The 23,767-nt window shown below is 42.8% G+C and overlaps 1 protein-coding gene across 1 annotated transcript in view; it reads left to right on the top strand.

The window, feature by feature from the left end:
• The window catches only part of Ap3s2 (adaptor related protein complex 3 subunit sigma 2), a 45,899-nt gene that overhangs the window by 8,929 nt on the left and 13,203 nt on the right, over positions 1 to 23,767 (top strand). Inside the window, exon 4 of the mRNA XM_055623659.1 lies at positions 3,098 to 3,169. Within this exon, the coding sequence (XP_055479634.1) occupies positions 3,098 to 3,169 (72 nt within the window). The remainder of the gene's footprint in view (positions 1 to 3,097; positions 3,170 to 23,767) is intronic.

Here is a 23,767-nt window from a genome sequence, read left to right as displayed (position 1 = left end):
TTGGAAGATAAGAATGCTGAGAGAAATGTTGATGCTAGAGGCCTGGCTTGTAATGTTTCAGAGGAACTAAAGACTATCAGGCCATTTATATGATATTTTGAATTAAGAATCTGTTTCTGGTCAGCTGGGGATGAAGAATCAGCCATGATTAAGAAGAGACCAACACTTTCCTGGGACAAGTGATGTTAACCTACCAGAACTAAGAAATTAACAGTAATTAAGAAGAGACCTTAGTTATTGAAGTGAAATCTTTTTTTTTTTTTTTTAAGATTTAATTATTTGTAATGTGTAAAGTGTTTTGCCTGCATGTACACTTGCATGCCAGAAGAGGGCACCCAGATCTCATTATAGATGGCTGTGAGCCACCATGTAGTTGTTGGGAATGGAATTTAGAACCTTTGGAAGAGCAGCCAGTGCTCTTAACCTCTGAGCCATCTTCTCCAGCCCCGAAGTAAAATTTTTTGAGACGTGTTTCCTTAGGGTCAGCATACAGAAACTGTGATCCAGAGGGCTCTGAGGCTGACTTTCAATGCTGGGAGCCTTGGTAATGAATAAGAGTCATCTCTTATTCATACTGGTGATGCTGGTTTTGAAGGCATGAAGGGGTTATGGCGAGCATCTGAGGCTTGGCACCATGAGAGTATAAACGAGACCACTGGTGGAGGTGCAGTCCAAGTCCCGGGACTGAAGGGGTCATGGAGAGACGCTGAGGCATAGCACCGTGTGGTAGGGTCACGGTCCCTGAAGAGAACCCAGAGAGGTTATTGGTGAAGGTAAGCGGTTATTGGTGAAGGTACAGCCCAGTTGCAAAGACTCCAGCATTTCTGAAATGACAGCACCATGGGACGGCCTCCAAAGAACTGCAGCAGGTGTGGAGGGGAGCTAGCTTGAGCCTAGGAGACAAACTGTGTGTGTTGCAGAGGGTGGGCCCTTTGGAGCCCAGAGGGTTGTAAACTTTTTACACTGTTGAATTTGGTTTTGCTTTAGTCTGATTGTGATTGTGCCCTGGCTCTTCCTTTTTGAAATAAGAATATAACTTATTATTTAAGTTATTATAGTTAAGAGATTGGAATTTTAGAGAAGCTTTGGATTTTGTTTGTTTTTTGTTTTTGTTTTTTTGAGACAGCATTTCTCTCTATAGCCCTGGCTATCCTGGAACTCACTTTGTAGACCAGGCTGGCCTTGAACTCACAGAGATCTGCCTGCCTCTGCCTCCTAAAGGCATGAGCCACCACTGCTTGGCTGAAACTGAACTTTTAAAGTGTTGGGATTCTTAAGACTGTGGGACTTTTAAAAGTTAAAAAGGGGAGAGGCCTGGAGAAATGGCTCAGTGGTTAAGAGCACATATTGTTATCACAGAGGACCCAAGTTTGATTCCCAGTACCCACATAAGGCAACTCATCACTGCCTGGAACTCCATCTTCAGGGAGCCAACACTTTTCTGGTTTCCTTAGGCACACACACAAGCACACATACATACACAGAAATAATATTTTTAAAAGTTGGAGAATGTTATATTTTGTTGTTAATATGAGATTTTAGGGATGGACAGATGAGAAAGGAGTAGTTATGTCTTAACAGTGATGTGCTTGTATGTCACGTTGAAAAGGGATCAGTTGTGCTAGCTAGTTTTATGCCAACTTGACACAAGCTAGAGCCATCTGGGAAGATGCCCCACTAGATGGGCCTGTGGGCAAGCCTGTTGGACATTTTTGTGACTGATGATTGATGTGGGAGGGCCCAGGGTTATTTGTTTGTTTTGTTTTTTTTTTTTTGTACTCATCTTGAGCCACTGTGCAAGAGTGTGCCTGCTGTACTGTTCCTGATGAGACCGTTTTTATCCAGCATTGAACATCATGCCAGTGCTGACAATGAGGCTGTAAAACGAGGTCCTACTCTGAGGGAGGAGTCAAAAACTTAGGAGCTGGGTTGGCTAGAAGGTTCAGCATGTAAAGGTACTTGCTGCCAAGCAAAGTAACCTGAGTTTGATACCTTGACCTTCTTTTTGGAAGGAGAGATCCAGTTCACAAGTTGTGCTCTGACTTATACACATGCGTGTATGTGCCTGCATGCGTGCGCGCGCACACACACACACACACACACACACACACACACAACATACATGCAATTCTTTTTTTTTTTTTTCAAGACTGGATTTCACTGTGTATGTGGCCTTAGCTGCCCTGGACTTGCTTTGTAGATCAGGCTGTCCCCAAACTAACAATGATCTGCCTGCATCTGCCTCCCCGGGCTTACAGGCATGCGCCACCACTCCTGACCAACATACATATAATTATTTAGAACAGATATCTGGCCAGGTGTAACATCATAAGCCTTTAATCCCAGCACTTAGGAAGCAGAACTGTGCGGATTTCTGAGTTTGAGGTCAGGCCTAGTTTACTGAGTGAGTTCCAGAACAGCCAGGGCTGACACAAGGAAACTGTGACTTGAGAAACAAAATGAATAAATTACTAAAGACAAAATTATATTAATACTCTAAGAAAAATTTTTTAAATGAATGTGTACTTCAAGTTTGGGGAAAGGACATAGTATGATAAGTAGTTTGTGTTTTATCCTTTTATGTAAATTAACATCTTTTAATGTGTTTGCTGGTTGAATTGCTAAATTGAAAACAAGGCTTTCCTGTTTAAATGATCAATCCCCTGAATTGGTTAAGTGGGTATCAGCGAATGGAGGCAGGGCTTGCTGATTTGTTTTTGAGATCTGTTGTGAGGTAAAAAAGAGTGCCATGGCTGCCCCTTTTGCATTACTTTTTTTATTTATTTTTACTTTTGTAAAATTTTGACATGGTGTTGCCCCCAGTTGCCTGAGCAATCCTTGAACTTGCAATCCTCCTGCCTGAGTAGATGGGATTACAGACCTGCTTCTCTAGTGTCAGCCTTTTTTCATGAGGTTGTGGTCTCACTGTGTAGCCCAGGCTGGCCCCAAACCTCTGGTCTCAGGCTGTCTTCCTGCCTCAGCTTTGGCGGCAGCGGGACTAGGGTGTGTGCCAAGCATGTCCTTTTCCTTTCGCATATGGCATCTGTCAAACAGTAAGTCATGGTCTTCTCTTTTCTTGTTTCTTCTTGTTCCTTAGGTTTTTGTGGAGACGCTGGATAAGTGTTTTGAAAATGTATGTGAGTTGGATTTGATCTTCCATATGGATAAGGTATGTCCTTTCCTGGAACAGGATCCCTGGAAGACTATGAGGCTAGGACATCACCAGCCACCTGTGTGCCTTCTTGCCCTCTCTTTCTCTTGCTCTTTTGCTCTGACCTTAGTCCGAGAGTCTGTTTTAATTAGTCAGTTAATTTTGCAGTATTGGGGGTTGAATCCAGGGCCTCCCACATGCTAACCAGGTAGTGTACCACTGAGCCATGCATGGTCCGAACCTGTCTGAGTTAGTTAGTTTAACAGTTAGTCTAATAGTTTTGAGAGGCCAGTGAGATGGCTCAGTGGGTAATGGTACCTGCTGGCCAGGCCTTGATGACCTGAGATCCTCAGAATTCATATGGTGGAAGGAGAAAACTGACTACTGCAAATCGTCCTCTTACCTCCACACATGGCATGTGTGCCCTGCCCCCAAAATAAACACATAGATTAATCAAACGTGTCTTTATACATCTACTTTGTTGGTTGGTTTTGTTGTTGGGTCTGTTTTTGTTTTTTTGAGACAGGTTCTTTCTGTGTAGCCCGGGATCCATCTGCTTCTGCCTGGATTAAAGGCATATACTACCACATCTGGCTTTTAACAAACATGTTTTTAGAAGGTTAGATGTTAGATACTTTTTTTTTTTCTACTGTGTATGGGTGTTTGTCTGTCTGTCTGTTTGTGCAACAAGTATGTACCTGGCACTCCAGGAGACAAGAAGAAGATGACATTGGGTCTTCTGGGCCTGGAATTACCGATAACTGTAAGCTGCTATGTGGATGCTGGAAACTTAACTCAGATCCTTTGAAAGAGTAGCTGGTGCTCTCAACTGCTGAGGTATCCCTCCAGCACTGGTGCATCTTGTTTTTTGTTGTAGTTTTCACTAAGATATATTAATGATTTTAGCACACATAGATTATCACTGGGCCTGTTCTTCCTGGCTCCGGGTTCTATCGCAGGAGACTTCTTAGTATTTGGCAGTTCTGACACTAAAATAAATGGCTGTACCTCCAAAACTGAAATTTTTATGTTGGTTATGAAATGAGTCTCCTAGACATAGGCTAGTAACGATGAAGCTTTGGAATGATGAGAACTCAGGAACTCTGATTTAATAGAATTTGTGTCTTGGGGGACTGTAGGGCTTGGTGGTTAAGGTGGTTAAGCCAGGCAGAGGTGCACATCTGTAATCCCAGCACTCAGGGAGGCAGAGGCAGGCAGATCTCTGTGAGTTTGAGGCCAGCCTGCTCTACAAAGTAAGTCTAGGACAACCACGGCTACACAGAGAAACCCTGTCTGGAAAAAAAAAGTACATATTGCAGCTGGGTATAGTGGCACATGCCTTTAATTCCATGTGAGTTCAAGGTCTACAGAGTTGTATTCTAGGACACTCTAGGCTGTTAGAAACCCTGTCTTGAGAAAACAGACAAACAAACAAACAGGAAAAAATAATTAAAAAAAAGGAGAAGAGTGCATACTACTCTTGCAGAAGATCCAGTCTTGTTTCCCAGTACCAACATACTAGTTGATTTTAACTAGTTGCTCATAACCAGTTTTCTTTAACTCCAGTGAGGTGATCTGATGCCCTCTTCTGGCCTCCACAAGTACCAGGCATGTATGCAGCACACATACATACAGGCAAAAAACTCATGCACACAAAATAAATCTTAAAAAACAAAACAAAACGAAAACTTGTGTCTTTGCCAAGGAGCAGTGTAGTGACTAATACATTTGAAACACCATTTGAGATCAGATGCAAGATAATCTTAGGAAAGCATACTCAGACAGAATTGAAACGGACCCAAGTAGTGTTTTCATATTTGTTTTGTTAGAACTGTGCTGAGGCCTGTGTCCTCATGTGCCAAGTTAAACAGGAGACAGCTCACAGGGGGATAGGAACATTATTTTGTCTAGCTGGCACATGCTATTCACTGGCAGATCAGCTAGCGACCTTCCAATTATCCATGGCTTTTGGAAGGAGGTTTTTTGTTTTTGTTTTGTTTTGTTTTTGTGTTTTAATGCTTGTTTATTTATTTGATATGTGTGGATATTTTGTGTACATGTTTGTCTGTATACTGTATGTGTGCAGTGCCCATAGAGGTCAGATAAGGGTGTAGAATCTCTTGCAACTGGAGTTATGGTTGTGATCCATCATGTGCGTGTTGAGAATCAAACCTGGCTCCTCTAGAAGAGCAGTCAGTGCTTTTTAACTACTGGGCCATCTCTCCAGCCCCCACCCCACCTTTTGATAAAACTGCCCATTGTCGTGGCGTAATTTTTATTAGTTTATTATTATTATGAATTTTTTACATGCATTGCTGCTAGCATTATGCAGAACAGTTTCTGGCCATTTCCAGTGGCTTTAAGTAGGAGAATTGCATGAGGGGCAAGAGGTAGACATAATTAAACAGTCCTGGTCAGGGGTCTAGTTGATCTTGTCCCAGTTATGTTTTTTTGTGATCCAAAGAAGTCCTAACTGCTTTAGAGGAGCAATCTGGCTCCTGTAGGGTGACCTCAGTCAGTGCACTCTTGTTTGGATATTAGACACAAGTGCTGTTTTCCTTGGCTTGTGTCTAACTCTAATAGTCTGGTGCAAGAGGATCATGGAACCTATTCCTTCCTTAGAGACAGTTTCACAAGGCATCCAGGGCTTTTGTGGTGGTCAACCTCCCTTGTCATCTGAGAGGATCTTTGAAACTTCAGACATCCCTTAACCCTTCTTTTTGCATGCAGTGATTGTTGTTCTCCAGTTGTTGAGGATGTTGCTATCTTGTGATTTACACCAAGGAGAACACTTCCCTTACCTACTATCTGGGGGACAAAAGGTTAACATTGAGGATATGAGATTGAGTTATTATTATTATTATTATTAATATATTTAATATTAATATAGTAATATTAATATTATTAAAGGGTTGAGTTTTTGTTGTTGTTTTGTTTTTGTTCTTTGAGACTGAGTGTCACTCTCTAGCCGCAGCATGTGTGTAGAGGTCAGAGAACAAATTTGTAGGAACCAGTCAGTTCTCTCTACCATATAGGGTCTGGGTATTAGGCTTGGCAGCCAGTGCCTGTATCTTTTGAGCTATCTTAACACCCCACTCATTTTTTTTAAGTTGTAAAAAACTGGGTGCTGCTTGGGGTTACCTTGTGATATACAGACTGGGTTCCTTTGCAGGTGCTACCTGTTGTTTGCAAATGTAGGCGTGACGTTTTTTATGTCTCAGGATAGATTAAAGCATTGGTCCTTCTTGGGAAAGGAATTTCCTAAGTGACAGAAACGAAGACAAGACAAAGATCTCTTTTCTTTTTTTTCCTTTTTTTTTGGTTTTTTGAGACAGGGTTTCTCTGTGTGTAGTCTTGACTGTCCTGGATGTAGATCAGGCTGGCCTTGAACTCACAATGAGCTGCCTGCCTATGCCTCCCAGAGTATTGGGATTACAGGTGTGTAATCCTGTAATCTATTTCATCCTCTATTTTCATGGCGAGGAGTGTAATTAAGGGGCAGTCTCTGATGGAGTGACCATCCTCCTTCCTTCCCACAATGAGCTCTCTCTTTTTAAAACAGTGACTTACTGCTTTTTATTTTATGTGCATTGGTGTTTGCCTGCATGGATGTCTGTGAGGGTTTTGGGTCCCCTGGAGCTGAAGTTACAGACAGTTGTGAGATGCCATGTGGGTGGTGGGACTTGAACTAGGGTTCTCTGGATCAGCAGCTAGTTTGTTTTATTTGAGCCACCTCTCCAGCCCAAGAGCTCTGTCTTTATCAGGCAGCTAGTAAGTGCGAGAGCGTCAGTGATGAGCAACACAGAGTAGGCACGAGGCCGTTTGTAGCTGATGCCAGTTGTTCATGCCCATTATCTGGAAGACCACCTGCCTGGTACTTGAACCCTTGGATGGGAGCCTTGAAGAGCCAGCTGGTCTTGTGAAAGATAGAGGATGGGAGAAGGGGTCCCAAGTTTAAGCTGCTCTATCCAAGCAGTGTAGGGTGTGCTTCTAAGACAGCTTTCCAAATCACAGCATGCCGTTCATGTTTGACTGTCTTTGTTTTGCTGTAGAATTTTCCGTTGAAAATTTGAAATGTAAGAAGTACCGCTATGCCCGGCTCTTCATAGTCACAGTGTGTTTTGATCATCTACGTTAAGATTATCCCCATTTCTTCCTTTCTCCAATTCCACTCCTTTCTCTCTTTAGAAAACAAATAGGAAAAAAGCCCCAAATAAGCAAACAAAACCCATATACATAAATCCATAAAGCCACAAAATAAAAAAATCATAACATATAAGCAAAAGACCAGTAAAAAAAAAAAGCATTATTAAAAAAAAGAAAGAAAGCTCCCAAAATACCATTGAGTTTATTTTCTGTTGGCCATCTGCTGCTGGGTATGAGACCTGTTCTTAAGTGTGGTTTGTATAATTTAAATTAAAAAATTCATTTTTTAACTTGAATTGCACCAAATTCATTAGCTATTTGAAGGTAATTTACATTTTTATAATATAAATTGCATCCATAATGTATCTTCACTTCTTTTGGGGAAATTGTTCAAGACTGGCTGTCCAGGAACTTCCCAGATAGCTTACTTTGTAGATGGCTTCAAACCCACAGTGATCCTCTTGCTTCAGCCTCCCAAGTCCAGGATTACAGACATGAGCTACCATACCCAGCTCTTCTATCTCTGTTTCTTTAGACCTGTCAGTTGGCATTTATGATTTTTTTCTATAGTGGTTTTTCATTTTGTTAAATTTTATGCTAGATACTGACTTTAATGTAGATATGGTATTTGGAATATTCATTTTAAATATATTGTTGCTATTTAAAATTCATTTTCTTTTTATATGTTACTACTAAGACCAGTGGTTGTGTTAAACTCGTATGCGTTCCTTTACATGTAGACATTTTGTTAATTTCTTTCTGGTGCTTATACTTTTTGTGTTTTTTTTTTTTTTTTTCCACTCCCATTGTGCTGCCCAGGATCTCTAGTGTTGTGTTGGCTAGAAATGGGTTAAATGGCATCAAGTCTTGGTGGCTGATTTTTTAAAAAGTAATTTATTTAATTTTATGTGCATTAGTGTGAAGGTGTCAGATCGCTTAGAACTGGAGTTACAGACAGTTGTGAGCTACCATGTGGGTGCTGGGAATTGAACCTGGTTCTTTAGAAGAACAGCCAGTACTTTTAACCTCTGAGCCATCTTTTCAGCCCCTTGGTTGCTGGTTTTAAAGGCATCTTTCACCCCATTGCTATGAAGCACAGCATTTGCTTTGGGTCTTTTGTAAACCTTCTTTACCAGGTTAAGCTTTCTTCCCTGCTCCTCCTTGTGTCTGGGAATTTCTGATCATGAAAGGATATGAGGATTTTCTATCTCCTAGGTGACTCTTTGCCTCGTCATGCTAATGCTGTGTAAGCAAACATCTGTAAGGATGTCTGCTCAGTCAGTAACGTGATGCCAGGTCTGTTCTATTAGGCATGGCTTTTAAAAGGAGGTACATGGCCATAAAAATACTGCCCTTCTCATAGGTCTTATCTTAGTGCCATAAAACATCTTGCTGCTGCAGCAGATTTCTTTTACTGTTTATTTTTAGGTGTTGATTGGCACTGGGAAAAGACTGCTCATATCTGTAGAATTTGTTGATATTGATGATGGACAGTCAGAATCCTATCTTAGTCACCCTTAGAATGTCTGAAGGTGTTTTCCAGCAGAAGACCTCACTTTCATTACATGTCAGGCTTATGATCTCCACCCTCACAAAGCATTTGCCATCTCAGGCATATACATACATTCCCGCCTCCCCCCCCCAAAGGTGTATCATGATGGTCAGCTTTTTGTTTTGTTCAACTTATGTAGACAAAAGACCTGTCTCAAAACAGCAAGATTGTCACTGAATTCCATGCCTCTTAACTGAAGAATCTTCTCACTTGAGGCTAGAAGCTCCTGATCATAGATTTCACCGGTCTGCACTAGCTGGTAGCTGCTCTGTCTGTCACCTTGTGCTCATGGGGCCTGTGTGGACTACATTTGACTGGATTTTGAATACTTTGGAGAATTTTCCAATCTTGGCGTTTCTTTTGTTTGCTTTGAGAAAGAGTTTCATGTAGCCTAGGCTGGCCTTGAGCTTACTATGTAGCCAAGGCTGAACTGAATGGCCCTCCTCCCCACTCCAAGTCCTGGATTTATAGGCACTTGCTACCACACCCTCCTCTAATCTTGGGATTTTTTTTTTCAGACTTCTAAAATTTTTTTTTTTAAATCTCATTTTTAAAAATTGCCTCTATCTCTATACCTCCATATTCTTGTATTGAAGGGAACTTGTTCCATTTCATTTCCTGTCTCTCTGAAGCACACCATAATCTTTCTTTTTCACCTGGTTTCCTGGGTGTGTTTTTTTATCTTTGGTTTGCTTAGTTATTTTTTTTTTATTAGAAGCTAAGGGCAACTAGGAAGCTAACCCTGTGCACAGAACAGCAACATTTGACCTTACATAGCAATCTGTTTGGAATCCAGCCCATTCAAGAAAATTCAGTCTTTGTCAAGATGCAGAAGGGAGCCAGGTGTTGTAACACCCTTTGACCCTGACACTTGGGTAGCTAAGTCAGGAGCTCACTGTGAGTTCAAAGCCAGCATGACGTATAGAGGTGAAACTCCCTTCCTAAAACCAAACTAACAACCAGACTGTAACCAAGAGCAAAGTTAATTGCCAGTGCTGTCCCTTACATAAGTTGCAAATGAAATAAACCACGCATTATGCACATCATGGTGGATACTGATTTGTTGGGCCCTTGAAGGCTGGAACATTTCTGTATTACAGCAGAGGCTGAGCCACCTCTAAAACAAGAAGGACTTTTTTCTTTTCTTTTTTTTTTCTTCCTTCCTTCCTTCCTTCCTTCTTTCTTTCTTTCTTTTTTTTTTTTTTTTTTTTTTTTGGTCATGACAGGGTTTCTTTGTGTAGCCCTAGCTGTCCTAGAACTCATTCTGTAGACTAGGGTGGCCTCAAACTCACTGAGAGTCTTTTATCTCTGCAAGTGCTGGGATTCAAAGTGTGAACCACCAATACCTGGCTAAGCAGGACTTTTTTGTTTGGTTTTGTTTTCTTTTCCTGAGACAGGGTTTCTCTGTGTAGCCTTGGCTGTCCTCGACTTGCTCTGTAGACCAGGCTGTCCTGGAACTTATAGAGATCTGCCTGCCTCTGCCTCCCGAATGCTGGGATTACAAGTGTGTGCCACCATGCCTGGCAGCAGGACTTTCTTTTCTTTCTTTTTTTTTTTTTTTTAATTTTTTTTAAAATTTATTTAATTCTATTTTATGTGTGTTAGTGTGAAGGTGTCAGATTCCTTGGAATTGGTGGTACAGACAGTTGTGAGCTGCCATGTGGGTGCTGGGAATTGAACCCTGGTCCTTTGGAAGAGCAGACAGTGCTCTTAACCACTGAGCCATCTCTCCAGCCCCCAGTAGGACTTTCTTAATCATTAGCTGAGAACACTTTGCTGTACTTGCTATTCATGTGAGTCAGCAGAGGCTTAGTAATACATGACTCCAAAAATCTCAGCAGCTTATAATATTTATAATGTAAAATTTCTCTGGAATTCTGTGCCTTTGCTGTACACTGTTACTCGGAGGTCTGGGCTGATGGAAGTCCATCTGGGTGCTTGTGTGTTGTCTCTTAGAATGACATACCTACCACTAGTCATTTCATTAGCCAATCTAAGTTACATGTCATGCTCGAGGCTAGGGAAACACAGTCCTGCCTTGTACCAGAAGAGAGGAGAATGTCATGAGTGACTATTGCTCATTTAGTCTGATTTTTTTTTCCAAACAAGGTCTCATGGATAACACTCCGAATCATTATGTAGGTAGGGATGACTTTGAACTCCAGATCTTTCTGCCTCTACTCACAAGTGCTAGGATTACAAGTGTGTGCCGACATGCCCAGCAGCCTACCACTGTTTTTTCATTTGTTCTTTTAGGGGTAAAGCTGACATTTAATTCATTAACAGTTTGTATTACATATTGCAAAACTATAGAAAAAAATTTTTTTTTCAAGACAGGGTTTTGCTGTGTAGCCTTGGCTGTCCTGAAACTTTTTCTGTAGACCAAGCTGGCCTCAAATTCACAGGGATCCAGCTGAATCTGCTTTCAGGGTGCTGGGATTAAAGGTGTGCACCACCACCTAGCTGAGAAGCATCCGTGTAGGAAGAAAACATGGTTAATGCTTAGAAAGAGGCATCTCCCACAGTAGCTTTCCTGAAGTGCTGACAGTGTATTTGGTATTTATATCTCACATGCTTCCTACATGAATTTAAGGTTACTTTAGGAATTGAAATTCAGGGACAGATTCTGAGAAGCAGGAGCCTCCCCTCCTTAGGATAGCTGTGTGCAAATGACCTCTCTTTCCTGGGATGTCCTTTTCCTGGGACTTCTGACCTGGGAAGTAATGATGCATGCAGAAAACATTTGTGGGCTTTTGTTTTTTATTTATTTATTTTTTTATTTTTATTTTTTTAGTTCTTTCTTTTCTTTTTTGGTGTGTGTGTGTGTCTTTTTACCCCTGATTAGAAGACAAAAAGTGTTTACTTAATCATTTACTAGGAGAACGTTGCTAAATATAGTGACACAGAGATATGAAACTAAAGACAAATTTGTCTTATACACTAATTCTCTACCCTCAAGAACCCTGTGGTCCAGCTGAAAGGATGTGTTACCCAAAGCCATTGCTTGGTCCTGGAATAGTCATACTTTTGGAAAAGTGTTGTAAACTACATGCCACTCTCAGTTGACTTGGTGCTATTGCACGGTGGGAACCCCACCGTGCATGGCTTCTTGTAACTTAGCACCACTTTCCTCAAATACATATGCATAGCAGCATATTGGATTTCAAACAACCAAAGGCATGTACCTGATTGTGTGGAATAATACAGTATGTGAGTGCTTAGCTAGCAGTGTTGATCAGAAGTAGAGGAAAGCATGAGACTGAAGATGTGCCTGTTTCTGAGGCTACATTCTGAACCTGGTGGGCACACTAGATGGCAGACTGCCTTCAGCTTCGAGTTGGAAGTCCGGGGTTCTGCATAGGGAAGCAGCGCAGGCTGCCTCAGTATAATGGCCCTGGTGCTGGTCACTCCATCTGGGAATGACTTGTCTTGAGTCAAAAGCTGGAGGTGGAAGATCAACATCAAGTGAGAACGGTGAGGGTGTTTGAGCTTCCACCAAAGCAGTCACTGAGAAACAGGGAGTCAGGGAAAGAGATTAGTGATGGGAGGTGCCCAGTGCCAGGAACTATCTGTGGACTTTATTCCTCATTATCTTTTGTAGGTGTGGTAATGTTCTCTAGTAACAGATGAGGAAGCCGAGGCTTAGGTTGAAAGCACTGAAACTTAAACCCGAGTCATTTCTACACAGAATTGGAGCACTTTAAGATGTGACTACTGTACAGATGCGCCCTTCCCTCGCTTTCTCTTTCAAACCAGAAGACAAAAGAGTAGCAACAAGCTCTCCCTCAGTGTTCAGGGACAAACAGGAGGATTGCAAGTCTACCCAAGGCTCAGGGTCTGCTGGCATTGGAGAGGACACCCTTGGGAGGAATGGGTGGCAGAGCAGGAATTTTACATCATCTCCAACAGATCCAGTGCATATCTTGAGACTGCACGTTTAATCGCTGGCCTTGTCCTTCTTGCTAATAATCAGTGGTACCCTGGGCCACTTTCCAAAGGCCCTCTGGTGGGCAGCGGTACTTCCTAGCCTGAAGGCAGGGTTTCTAGGTGGAGGGTAGGGAGGCTGGGTTGGATACAGGGTGTGTGCTGGGGCTAGCTGGAGGATTTAGAGTTGTGGACAGCGATAACACTGTGAAGCCTTGTCCTCTTTACCTTAAACCATTCTTTGCTCTTAGCTTCATACTGAGCTGGAATTTTTCTTCCATTCTGACCTTTTTTTTTTTTTTTTTTTTTTTTAAGCTTTCTGAGCTTTTAACCTTTTTGTTGTTATTTGTTTTCTGAGATAAGGTGCATAGGCCAGGCTGGCCTCAAACTCACAGAGATCCTCTTGCCTCTGCCTCCCCGAGTGCTAGGACTGAATGGGTGTACCCCAGACCCAGCTGGCTTTTTACATCTTAAATGGGCTGTCCTTTGTTTTCTGTCAGATACTCTGGAAATCTCAAATACTGTAACTTACTTACCTATCTGTGCTGACTCTTCACTTACTCAGGCTTATTGCACTGCATACTCAACCATGTCCAAAGCAGTGTCCAGCTCTGTGCAGCCACAGACTGACAGCTGCGACTCTTTTCAAGGAAGCTGGTCTTCACAAAGTCTTTGCTGCCACCTGTCCCAGTCAGACTGAAGCAGGCTACCTGTGTGGTTCCGGCTGTCGCAGCGTGTTTCTGCTTATGACGTGGTTAGGAGCACAGACTCTAGCCTGCATGGCTGGGCTTGAAGCCTAGCTCTACCACTTGTGAACTCTCTGGCTTTTGCCATAGTCCCTGATAGTGACTATGAGAACCCTTATTTATTTATTTTATCGTGCATTGATGTTTAGCCTGCATGTATGTCTCTCAAGACATGGCAGATCTTGGAGTTACAGACAGTTGTGACACTTGGTAATGTGGATACTAAGAATTAAACCCAGGTCCTTTGGAAGAACATTCAGTGCTCTTAACTGCTGAGCCATCTCTCTAGCCCCTACTATGAGAATCTTATTCAGCTTGTTTTCCCTACTGGATAGTATTGTGAAAGTAGCGGTCAGACTGTGTTATTCACATATTTCCACTTACATACTGGCACATACTGATTATGTAATTGCTGTGAAATGCATTTATCCACTGTTTTAGGGTTATAAAAAGAGTTAAGAAAGCATTCCCTTCCATGGCGTAGGAGAAAACAAAATGTGATGTATATTAACTAATGGTGACTGTAGAGAGAGGGCACAATACAGGAGTGTAAGGATTAGCTCGACATGGCCTGCTACCTTATGTAGGGCAGTTGGAGAAGGTGTTTGATAACATAGCATTTGAACAGAAAGAAGAGAAGAAAGAGATATGTGATGCTGGAGTAGAATATTCCAGGCCATGGAACAATACGTAAAAGGAACTTGATGCCCAAAAAAACGGCAACTAATTTTTTGGCTTGATCACAATGATGAAGGTAGGAGGGAATAAGAGATGAGGAGTGGGAAATACAGGAAGAGTATGGAGTGATTGTTGTAAGTCATGGTTATAGAAGAAACTGGTAAGAGTCACGGCCTCTGCGGAGAGATGCTGGATAAATGTAGAGACTACGTTTATAGGAAGGTGCCATGTGTACATAATGCCTGGTGTGTGTGTGTGTGTGTGTGTGTGTGTGTGTGTGTGTGTGTGTGTCCGTGTGTCCTTCCATTGTTCTGTTTTTCCTTCTCTCTCCCCTTTGTTGTCTACAACAATAAACAGTTAAATCACACTCAACTGATATAAGGCAAAGTCTGAGTTTGAGGCCAGGTAAAATAATAAATTGTCTACAGATTATTCCTTCCCTAGACTAAAAACTGTAATTAACTTCACAGCCTCTAGGAGCCAAGGGAGTGTGTGCCCAGTAAAAGGAACAGCCCAGTGCATGCTTCAGGGCACAGTGTTGAGTCTAAAAGTAGTTCCATGCCAGTTGAAGACCGCACAGTACATTTACATTTGCTCAGTGTTTAGCTTTTGTGACCTTAGCTGCCCATGACTTGAAGAGTTAAGGTTCCTGATGGTTAGAGAAGGTTCTCAAATGTGTTTGTGACGTCAGCCAGCTGTAACAGAGGAATGCCCAGGTTGCCCCCCACAGACCCAGGCTTAACTATTGAAGGAAGAATTTAACTACAAGAAGAAGCACTCTGCAAAGCCCAGAGCGACACACTTGATGGATTTTGCGAAGTACTACATAGCTGTGTCTTCACGTGCACGTGAACTACCCTGTTGATCTGTGTTGAATGTTGCTTATGCAGAGCCACCTCTTGGGCCCTTTCACCTGGAGGACAAGTGGGAACGTAGGTCTCCTCCTCTCACATTTGTCCCTGGCTAGCTCTTCTCTTTAAACATTGATCTGTGTTCACACAGATGGGTCACAAATCCAAGTCACATTGTGACGCAGGTGAGCTGGTGCTCCAGGAGTGTGCACACTTCTCCCATGACCTGCCACCACCCCTGTGTCCTAACTACTGCAGGGTGAAGCGCCTCTTCAGGGATGACTGGGTGGCCTCAGGAGGACCCTGTGTCTCCTGTAGGCATTGTGGGCTTCCAGCTTCCCTGGTTTCTGTAGCTCTGGAAGCCATCTTAAGGAGCGCCTCGTTGCTTCAGTCGTCCTCAGTTATAAAGCAGGATGTCATCTTCCATCGGTGTAGGGTTTTTGTTTTTTCCTTTTGCTGGGGATGGAAGCCAGGACCTTTCATAGTCTAGGCAAGTGCTTTGGCAGGCCTCATCAATTCTGTAGTTCACTTCTAGTTATGATTTACTATCTCAAATCAGGATTTGTCTTACAGTCACTGGCATGCCATAGTTTAATTTGTAACACTTTCCTTTATAGTCACACATAAGAAAACAGTGAGGTTGTGGAGCCGGTAAGTACAGTACTGCTTACCTTTGCTTATTGGGGATTGGAGTTAGTAATTATTTAGCTCAGTTAATGCTGAATTTGCCTCTGTTTTTACTTTCTTCCTGTAGTCCTCTACTTCCACAACTACTAACTCTGATTGTGCTCCTCTTTCTAAGACTGGACTGTCTGCCCTATCTAAGTGACTGAGGCCCTTGCAAGAAGGCAGGTGTATCGGTCTTTTCCTTCCCTTCACCTTCCTGGAAACCTTTAATAATGTTAAATGGTCCTGACTGATTAAACAAATGAGTTCTCCCAAGTGTAAAAAACCTGGGTACTACTGTCAAAATGCTAAATCCGAAGCTCTTCGATGTCTCACGCAACAACTGTCATAATCTCTCACCTGCCTTCCCAGCTTCACCCTTTGCCTTTTCCTGCTGACAGCCTTCTGATCAGTGACACTGAAACTCTGTAAAGCTTGTCTTCAGGGTTTTATTGTTGTGTTTGTCTTTGGCCTAGCATGGAAAGGGGTGACAGTAGAGTGAGGCCCTGGGCTCTTTTGTGACCATGGTTTAGAAGGAACAAGAACTGTGGGATTGGAGGTCACTTCCTAGAGACAGCTTTGTGGTCCAGCGTTTGGGATCTCTGTTGATGAGCAAATGAAAAGTGCTTCATTTATCTGAGTGTCATTATTCTGATTAGGAAGGGTGCTAGAATCCATGTAGAGGACAGGGCTTTTCTTTTTTTCTTATTTTGGTTTTGCAAGACAGGGTCTCTCTGTGTAGCTTTGGCTGTCCTGGATTTGCTTTGTAGACCAGGCTGGCCTTTAATTCACAGAGGTCCTCCTGCCTCTGTTTCCCTGAGTGCTGGGATTACAGGTGTGCACCACTGAGCTTGGCTAGGACAGAGCTCTGCTGTTGTCATAGCTCTAAAGGACACAGGTCAGCCAGGAATGGAGATGTTTTTTGCGTAGTGCAGCTAATATAGTGGAGAAGTTTTTGATGGCTACTTCTGCTCAACAGTGGGCAGCTCCATTACTACAGTTAGTTTCTGATGGTTACTTCGAGGGATAGTACAGTACCTCTCTTCTCTGGGCTAAAGGAAATTAAAACTCGATCTTGGTGTAGGGGAAGAGTTAAACAAGATGGCTTTGAAGACAATCTCTTAGTAACCAGCCCCCATCTGGTATTTGCTGAGTCAGCCAGAGTGACTAGGCAGGTTATGTAAATAGTCTTCTTCCAGCATCATCGTTTGTTTTTATCTGTAGGCCAGGTAGCTAAGATTCTGGGATTTTCCAGAAGGACTTAGGAAGGGCTACAGCCTCTCGCGATTACAGTGATAGGCCCAGAATTTGCAGCCTGGTGCTTGCACCTGAGCCTGCACTTCTACACCACGCCACACTGCTGTAGTGCTCTCTCTTGCTCTAGCACACTAAGCATGGGGAAGATGGGCTGCAGTCATGCTCTGTTAGCCCACGTTTATCTAGGGCAAGGACAGAATTCAGGGAGACAAGGTCTGGATCGTCCTCTGGGCTCAAAACCAGGTATTTGAGATCAGTAATGCAGGCAGGTTGATGGGAGGAAACAAATGAGAGACTAGAAGGAAAAAGTCCTATTAGAGCTTTTGTTTTTTCCTAAGCTGGCCTTGAGCTCTTAGTAGTCCTTTTACCGCAGTCTCCCACGTAACTGGGGTTATAGGTGTGCACCACTATACCCGACTTAAGCATGCTAGTTCTCTCTCTTCTACCTTCCCTTTTCCTCTCCCTTTGTCACTTTTTGTTTTGTTTTGTTTCTTTCCGTCTTAGAGATTGAGGGATTGAGCTCAAGGGTTCACACATGCTAGGCAAGCACTCTACCATTGAACTCCAGCTCCAGTTTTAGAGCATTAAAAAATAAAAAAAAAATATTTATTTGTGTGTATGTCCACATAAGTGGACACATCTTGAGTGTGTGTCTTGTGTCTGTGTATTGTGTGTACCTTGATTGTCATGTTGTTACAGAGATCCAAACTCCAGTAAGCACCCTTAACTGTTACCAAGTTATCTCCCCAGCCCCACAGATCCCTTTTAGAGAGATAAGCTGGGGATGTAGCTCAGAGGTGTTTACTCTCATGCACAAGGCCTTTCATCTGATCCCCCGAACTAAAAAATTTAGAGAAGCCTAGCTGATAATAAGAATTAGTTTCCTTATAAAAGGAAGAGATCAGAAGCGTGAACATAGTGTGCTAAGTCAAGGGTAAGAACTCCAAGAGCATAAATCATGAAGTCGGTGAGTGGTGATCCGTTCATTAGGGAATTTCTAGAACACGAGGAAAATACAGTTGCTAGGTGATCTGCCGCCCCGCCTCTCCTCCACATGGATACTTAGTTTCAGGCCCCTCCCTGAGCTGACATAGCATTCTGTTCGGGTCATGGACTCCGCAATCTTTTTTATTGTAGTTCATTCTGTACAGGCTTTATCTTTCTTGTTTCAAGGGCCTGAGGACATGGTCCACATCTTATCTTTGCTCTTCCTCCCAGCACTTAGCATTATGTGATGTTAAACATTTTGAGAAGATAGTGAAGCTGAGTGGCTGTTTTGAACATAACACATTACTTCTGCAGTAGGTCTGGGTGCTTAGGGCCAAAAAAGACATGTCAGTATTAGAGTGCAACACATTAGTTGATCTTAGCTGGAATGGGGTGAGGGTGCTGTTTTAGAGTCTTAGGAGTATGTAATACACTTTCAGAAGTTTTTAATAAAACAACAGAATGGTGATTTAAGAATTAACTCTTTCCTGCACCGTTTTATTTCCCTAGTTCCTCAGTGGAACCAAGTATGCCTGTACCCTTCAAGGTGTGGATTGCAGTAATCCCTTTGTTGAGAGTGGAGACAAGCCCTTCCCAAGGACACAGGGTTCCAGGACCCCCATCCCTGGTTCATATGTCAATCAAGTCTAAGAGCATTGTGCCTCTTACCCTGTATCTACAGTCACCAGCTCTGGAAACTGTCTGGGAAGAGGAAGGGTATAAGCTACCAACAGTGGTCAGCTCTGATGATCAGTTTTATTTTTGACACCGGGACATAAGGCAATCCACAGGGTGGGAGAACAGCAGTGCTCTGCATGTCTTGAGATGCTGTAAAACACCAGGCTTCAGAACGAGAGTCAGGGAGAAAAAGGCACGCTCACCAGGTCTCTAGGGCCTGTTTCTGCCTCTGTTCTCCATTTCTTTCTAATATGGAAAATATGAGAACTAGAAACTGACCCTAAGCCAAGGTGATTTCTCTTTCCCAGTCTGCTGAGTTCACTCTGGTTCTTGCAGAGCACATACCCTGTAGCAGACAGAAAAGTGACCCACCCTCTCCCCCAAGAGTCTCTTCCCTGTTTACTCTCTGAAGACTTTTCATAGAAATTACTGAAGCAATTTAAGCCAAGAGAGGATGTTATCTATACTTGGCTGCTTCTGTTGTTAGCTTGTAAGCTTGCTTTGTAAGTAATTAGAAATTCCTTTTGAAAGCATGAGTACTGGGAAGTTGATGCCCTGATTTTCTGACATAAACAAAGTGACCGTGTTCTTTTATATTTGGTTAGCATTTTATTGATGTATCAGTGGCTGGGCAGGGGTGTATGCCCCTGTCTTTTGTAAAATTTTGTCCTATAAGGAATTGGAATTACTCTAGTCTAGAGGTTTCTGTGGCTGTCAGTAAGCTAAGGGTGTGGTGTAGCTACGGGTCTGATGGTGTCCTAGAAGATGTTACATATCATTCCTGCCCTAAAGCCTCCAGGACAGAGTCCGGCAGATCCGAGAGCTGCACTGTACTGTGGAGTTGATGCTAGTTGTTCTGAGGCACCACGCTTTGGGTAGCGTTAGAGATTGAAGCTGGCCTCTTGAGCTTTACTTTCTGTATTTATTGGAGAAGGTGTGAGAGAGGACTCCAGCCTCTCCCGGCTACACAGTGATAAACAGCAGAGTCAGAATCTGCAGCTGGGAGCCTCCCTCTGAGACTGCGCTTCTACAGCATGTCACACTACCTGTAGTGCGCTCTCTTGCTTTGAACACGGCCAAGTAAGGTTTGGAGACGGCTCTTCTAGAGGAGACGCCTGTTTGTGGTGCTTTGTTGCCCCCTTCCCTTTCCAGATAGTTAGCTTCCAGTGGCAGTGACTGCTGATACGGGGTTAGAGGCACAAAGGTCTCCGATTTGATTGAGAAATGTAACCAGGGATGGGACTCTTGGAGGTTCTGGCACCCTGTGTCCTTGGGAAGGGTTATTGAAACTTTGACTTGTCTCCACCTTCAACAGTTCCACAGCCTGGTTTCTGTATCTTTGAAGTGGCATTTGTGTCCTTCCTGTTGTACTCACGTCAATCTTGCCAAGAAGCTAGCAGACTCATTTTAATCTGTTTTATCTGATGTGACATTTCAGAGGGCCAAGTTTGGAGGCCATGCCAGGTCAACAAGCTGTATCTTGAAATACAGACCTTAGCCTAGTATTGGACTCTTCATTACACCAGCAATTAGGAGCTAAGACTTTGTAGGCACATTGCTCTGGGCACCCAAAGGAGTTTTAATATGGAACCTCAAAGGATCAATTAGACAAGAGATTTGCAGAGAACAACTTAACAGTGCACTGGCTTCAGATCTCAGCAGATGCTCAGTCAAGTCACTGGGAAGATAGTGACTCCACCAGCAGAGGTCTTAACTTCACCGTTTAGCAGGGTCACCATGAAGAATGGGTTGAAGGCAGAGAGGTGTAAGAATTGGCAAATCTCGGCAGTTAACAACATTCCAAACCCTAGCTCTCATCTGTAAAAGTGCTTTCTTTCTATTGGAAGATCCCAGTAGGTTGGACAGTCCTTTTTTTTTTTTTCTTTTTTCTTTTTCTTGAGGATCAGACCCAGGCCCTTGAGCCTGCTGAGCACATACTCTATGTTCCTCACACATAGACTGTGACTGCTGCTCTCAAGTCATTGTCTGATGCCTTCCAGTCCCTCTGTCTGTGCACATCTGTAGCAGAGCTGCTGATCAAGTTTTGTATGGCCATAGACTGTTTGAAGGCCCAGCATTACCCCTAAGCACTGTTGTTACACTCAGTGTACACCATATAATAGTCCTGTCTTATCATTGGCCCTGGGTACTAACTGCTACATTCCTGCCCATTCTGACTTCTGTGACCTCTAGTGGGTGCCTGGAAGATAGAACTTGGCATTGTTTTTCTTGAGACTGTCTTATTATAATCCAGACTATCCTCACACTTGTGATCCTCCTGCCTCAGCCTCCCAAGTGCTGGCACTACAGATGTACACCGCCACACCCTGCTTCAAACAGGTAACTTCTATTGGCAAAAAATAGTAAAGGAAATATTGGATATTCAGTCAACCCAGGTGTAGAGAAGGATGTAATAGCTTTTTAGAAAAGAAAAACTGAAGAGATACAGATATCTGAGTGAGAATTAGGATGGGGACAGAACAGAAGCATTATAAAACAGGTCAGAGTATCTGTAGAATTGGCACGTTGGCATGTCCAACTTTTGGCTATTGCAGGATGGGAGATTCAAGAGAAAAATTTTAGGTAGTGTAGAACTGTGAACAGCAGCTTCTACTCATTGATTTATGTAGATCAATCTCAGGAAGCCCCAGCTGCTACCTTATGTTCTACAACTCTTACGATTTCAGATGCAAGCTGGGTGGTGGTGGTGCCCCTCTTTAATCCCAGCACTCTGGGAGATAGAGGCAGGTACATCTTTGTGAGTTCAAGTCCAGCCTGATCTACAGAGTGAGTCCAGGACAGCCAACCAGGGCTATATAGAGAAACCCTGTGTCAAAAAACAAACAAATACAAATAAAAAAAATAAAAAGATTTCAGATGCATCTTTTACTGATACTTTCTTTTTATAGCAGGTTGTTTTTTTTAATTTATTTTAATTTTTATTTTATGTGCATTACTGTGAAGGTGTCAGATCCCTTGGAATTTCTGTTACAGACAGTTGTGAGCCATGTGGGTGCTGGGAATTGAACCTGGGTCCTTTGGAAGAGCAGACAGTGCTCTTGACCACTGAGCCATCTCTCCAGCCCCAGCAGGTTGTTTTATACTGGATTGTTTTTCTATCTATTGGGACCTTGGGCTGTCTTAAACATTTATGTTCAGATAAACTCTTTTTTTCATTGGATTGGCCAAGAACTTAGAAACGAAATAGCAATTCTTACTTAAATTCCAGTAAGCAATTCTGAGTGGATGTTGGTAATGTCATTATTGTACATGGTTACTGAGCTGACAGAATAGTGCGTTGTTCTGATCATTTTGTTCGTGCAGTTCACACTGTTTGCTACGTGTCAGGCTCTTGACCTTTGTTTGCCTCTGCTTTCTTCTACTCTCTTTTCTTTTTGTTTTGTTTTTTGAGATGATAATATAATTACAACATTTATCCCTTCCCTTTCCTCTCTTTAAACCCTTCCCACTCTCCTTCAGATTCATGGCCTCTTCTTTCAATAATTGTTATTGACTGCATACGTGTATTTGTATAAGCACATACCTAAATATAACCTGCTTAGTCTGGGTAGTGTTACTTGCGTTCATGTTTTCAGGGCTGACTGTTTGACACTGGACAACCTGTTGGTGTGCTCTTCCCCAGGCAAGACCACTGCTCCCACATCAAGCTTTCCTCAGTTGTTTATATTTCTTTGTGGGGGTGGAGGCCTTGTGGGCTTTTCCCTGTCCAGTTTGCCAGCCCATTGGTCTCATTCTTGTTCAGCTCACATTTGAGCAGTCGTGGTGAGACTGTATGGGTGTAGCTTCTGACATTACTAGAGACTGCAGACTGCCCATAGTCCCATTATTCTTAGTGTCATCTGCATGATCAGGTGCCAGTCTTCCATTCCTCCCACACCCCCTCCATGGGGCAGCACTTTAACTCTCAGTGTTCTCAAAGGTATTTACCTAGATTTCTGCTGGCATCCTCCAGGGCACCTGTCAGCCGCCCTCATCCTCTAACAGAATCCTTCTTTGTGCTCTGCCCATATCTTGAGTTCCTCAGGTGCCTGGGGTCAGTTTCGTTTCTTGGCTGCATGCTTTCCACACCTTTGTTTGGCAGCCTCCAGCTATCTCAGCTCACTCTTATCCACTCAGATAAGTTTTACTGCCTTTTATTCAGAATTCCCGACTGGCTTGTAAGGTTTCGGTAGGCTGCTGTTCACTCATCCTTTGCTTCTTTACATCCACGAAGCCATGTACCAAAAGGAGCTCATGACATTTTTGTGAATATTATAACTATAGGATTTAATCAATTATACACAACAAGCCATGAATGAGAAGAGAGAACCATGGAGTACAAATTAAACTGAATGCTGTAGAAAGATGTAGTGGTATATGCTTTTAATCCTAGTACTCTTGCGGGCAGAAGCAGGTGGCTCTCTGTGAGTTTGAGACTAGTCTGGTCTACATAGAGAATTCTAGGACAGCCAGGGCTACATAAAGAGATCCCCCACCCTTTTTAAAGGAATCTAGAAGGATTCTCTATTTGCTGTAACATCATAAGTTTGGAATTTTCCTTTTGGCGAGGTGGATACAGGGAGTGCCTTTTCTCATAATTTCATACATATTTGCAATGTGCTTTGATCATATTCACCTTTCATTATCCTTTATCCCCCCACTCCTGATGAACACCACATTCTTCCCAACATCCCTCCCCCCCCCAAAAAAAAAAAAAAAGCCAGTACTGGAGTGATTTTTGGCTTTTGAGGCAGGGTCTCACTCTGTACCTAGGCTGGTGTAGAACTCCTGATCTTCCTTACTTCTACTCTGAGAGCCAGGATTATGGGCAGCTGCCTGGCAAGTTCTCTTCTAGAGCCATGAAATAATAGATCATGCCTTCTAGGTGAGCTTTATAAACTAACAGTATTGAATAATCTGGAAGAGATCTTTTTGGCCTTAACTGTTGACTCTTGGAGTTTGTTTGTGGCAAATGATGGGTAGGTGGACTTTGTGGGGTCATAATAAGTCTATCTGGAGTGTTAATGTGCTGTCTGTGGACTCTAAGCCATTGAAGGTGACATGGTCTCTTGGTGTCTTCTCTCCTTCCCTCCCTTTTCTTCCTGGCCATTGCTTGTTTTCATTGTTGAGA

Source organism: Psammomys obesus, unplaced genomic scaffold, assembly GCF_907164565.1.
Source record: "Psammomys obesus unplaced genomic scaffold, mPsaObe1.curated_primary_1811, whole genome shotgun sequence".
Classification (NCBI taxonomy): domain Eukaryota; kingdom Metazoa; phylum Chordata; class Mammalia; order Rodentia; family Muridae; genus Psammomys; species Psammomys obesus.
Note: the sequence above shows the minus strand (reverse complement) of the source record. Positions and strands in the feature narration are given on the sequence as shown.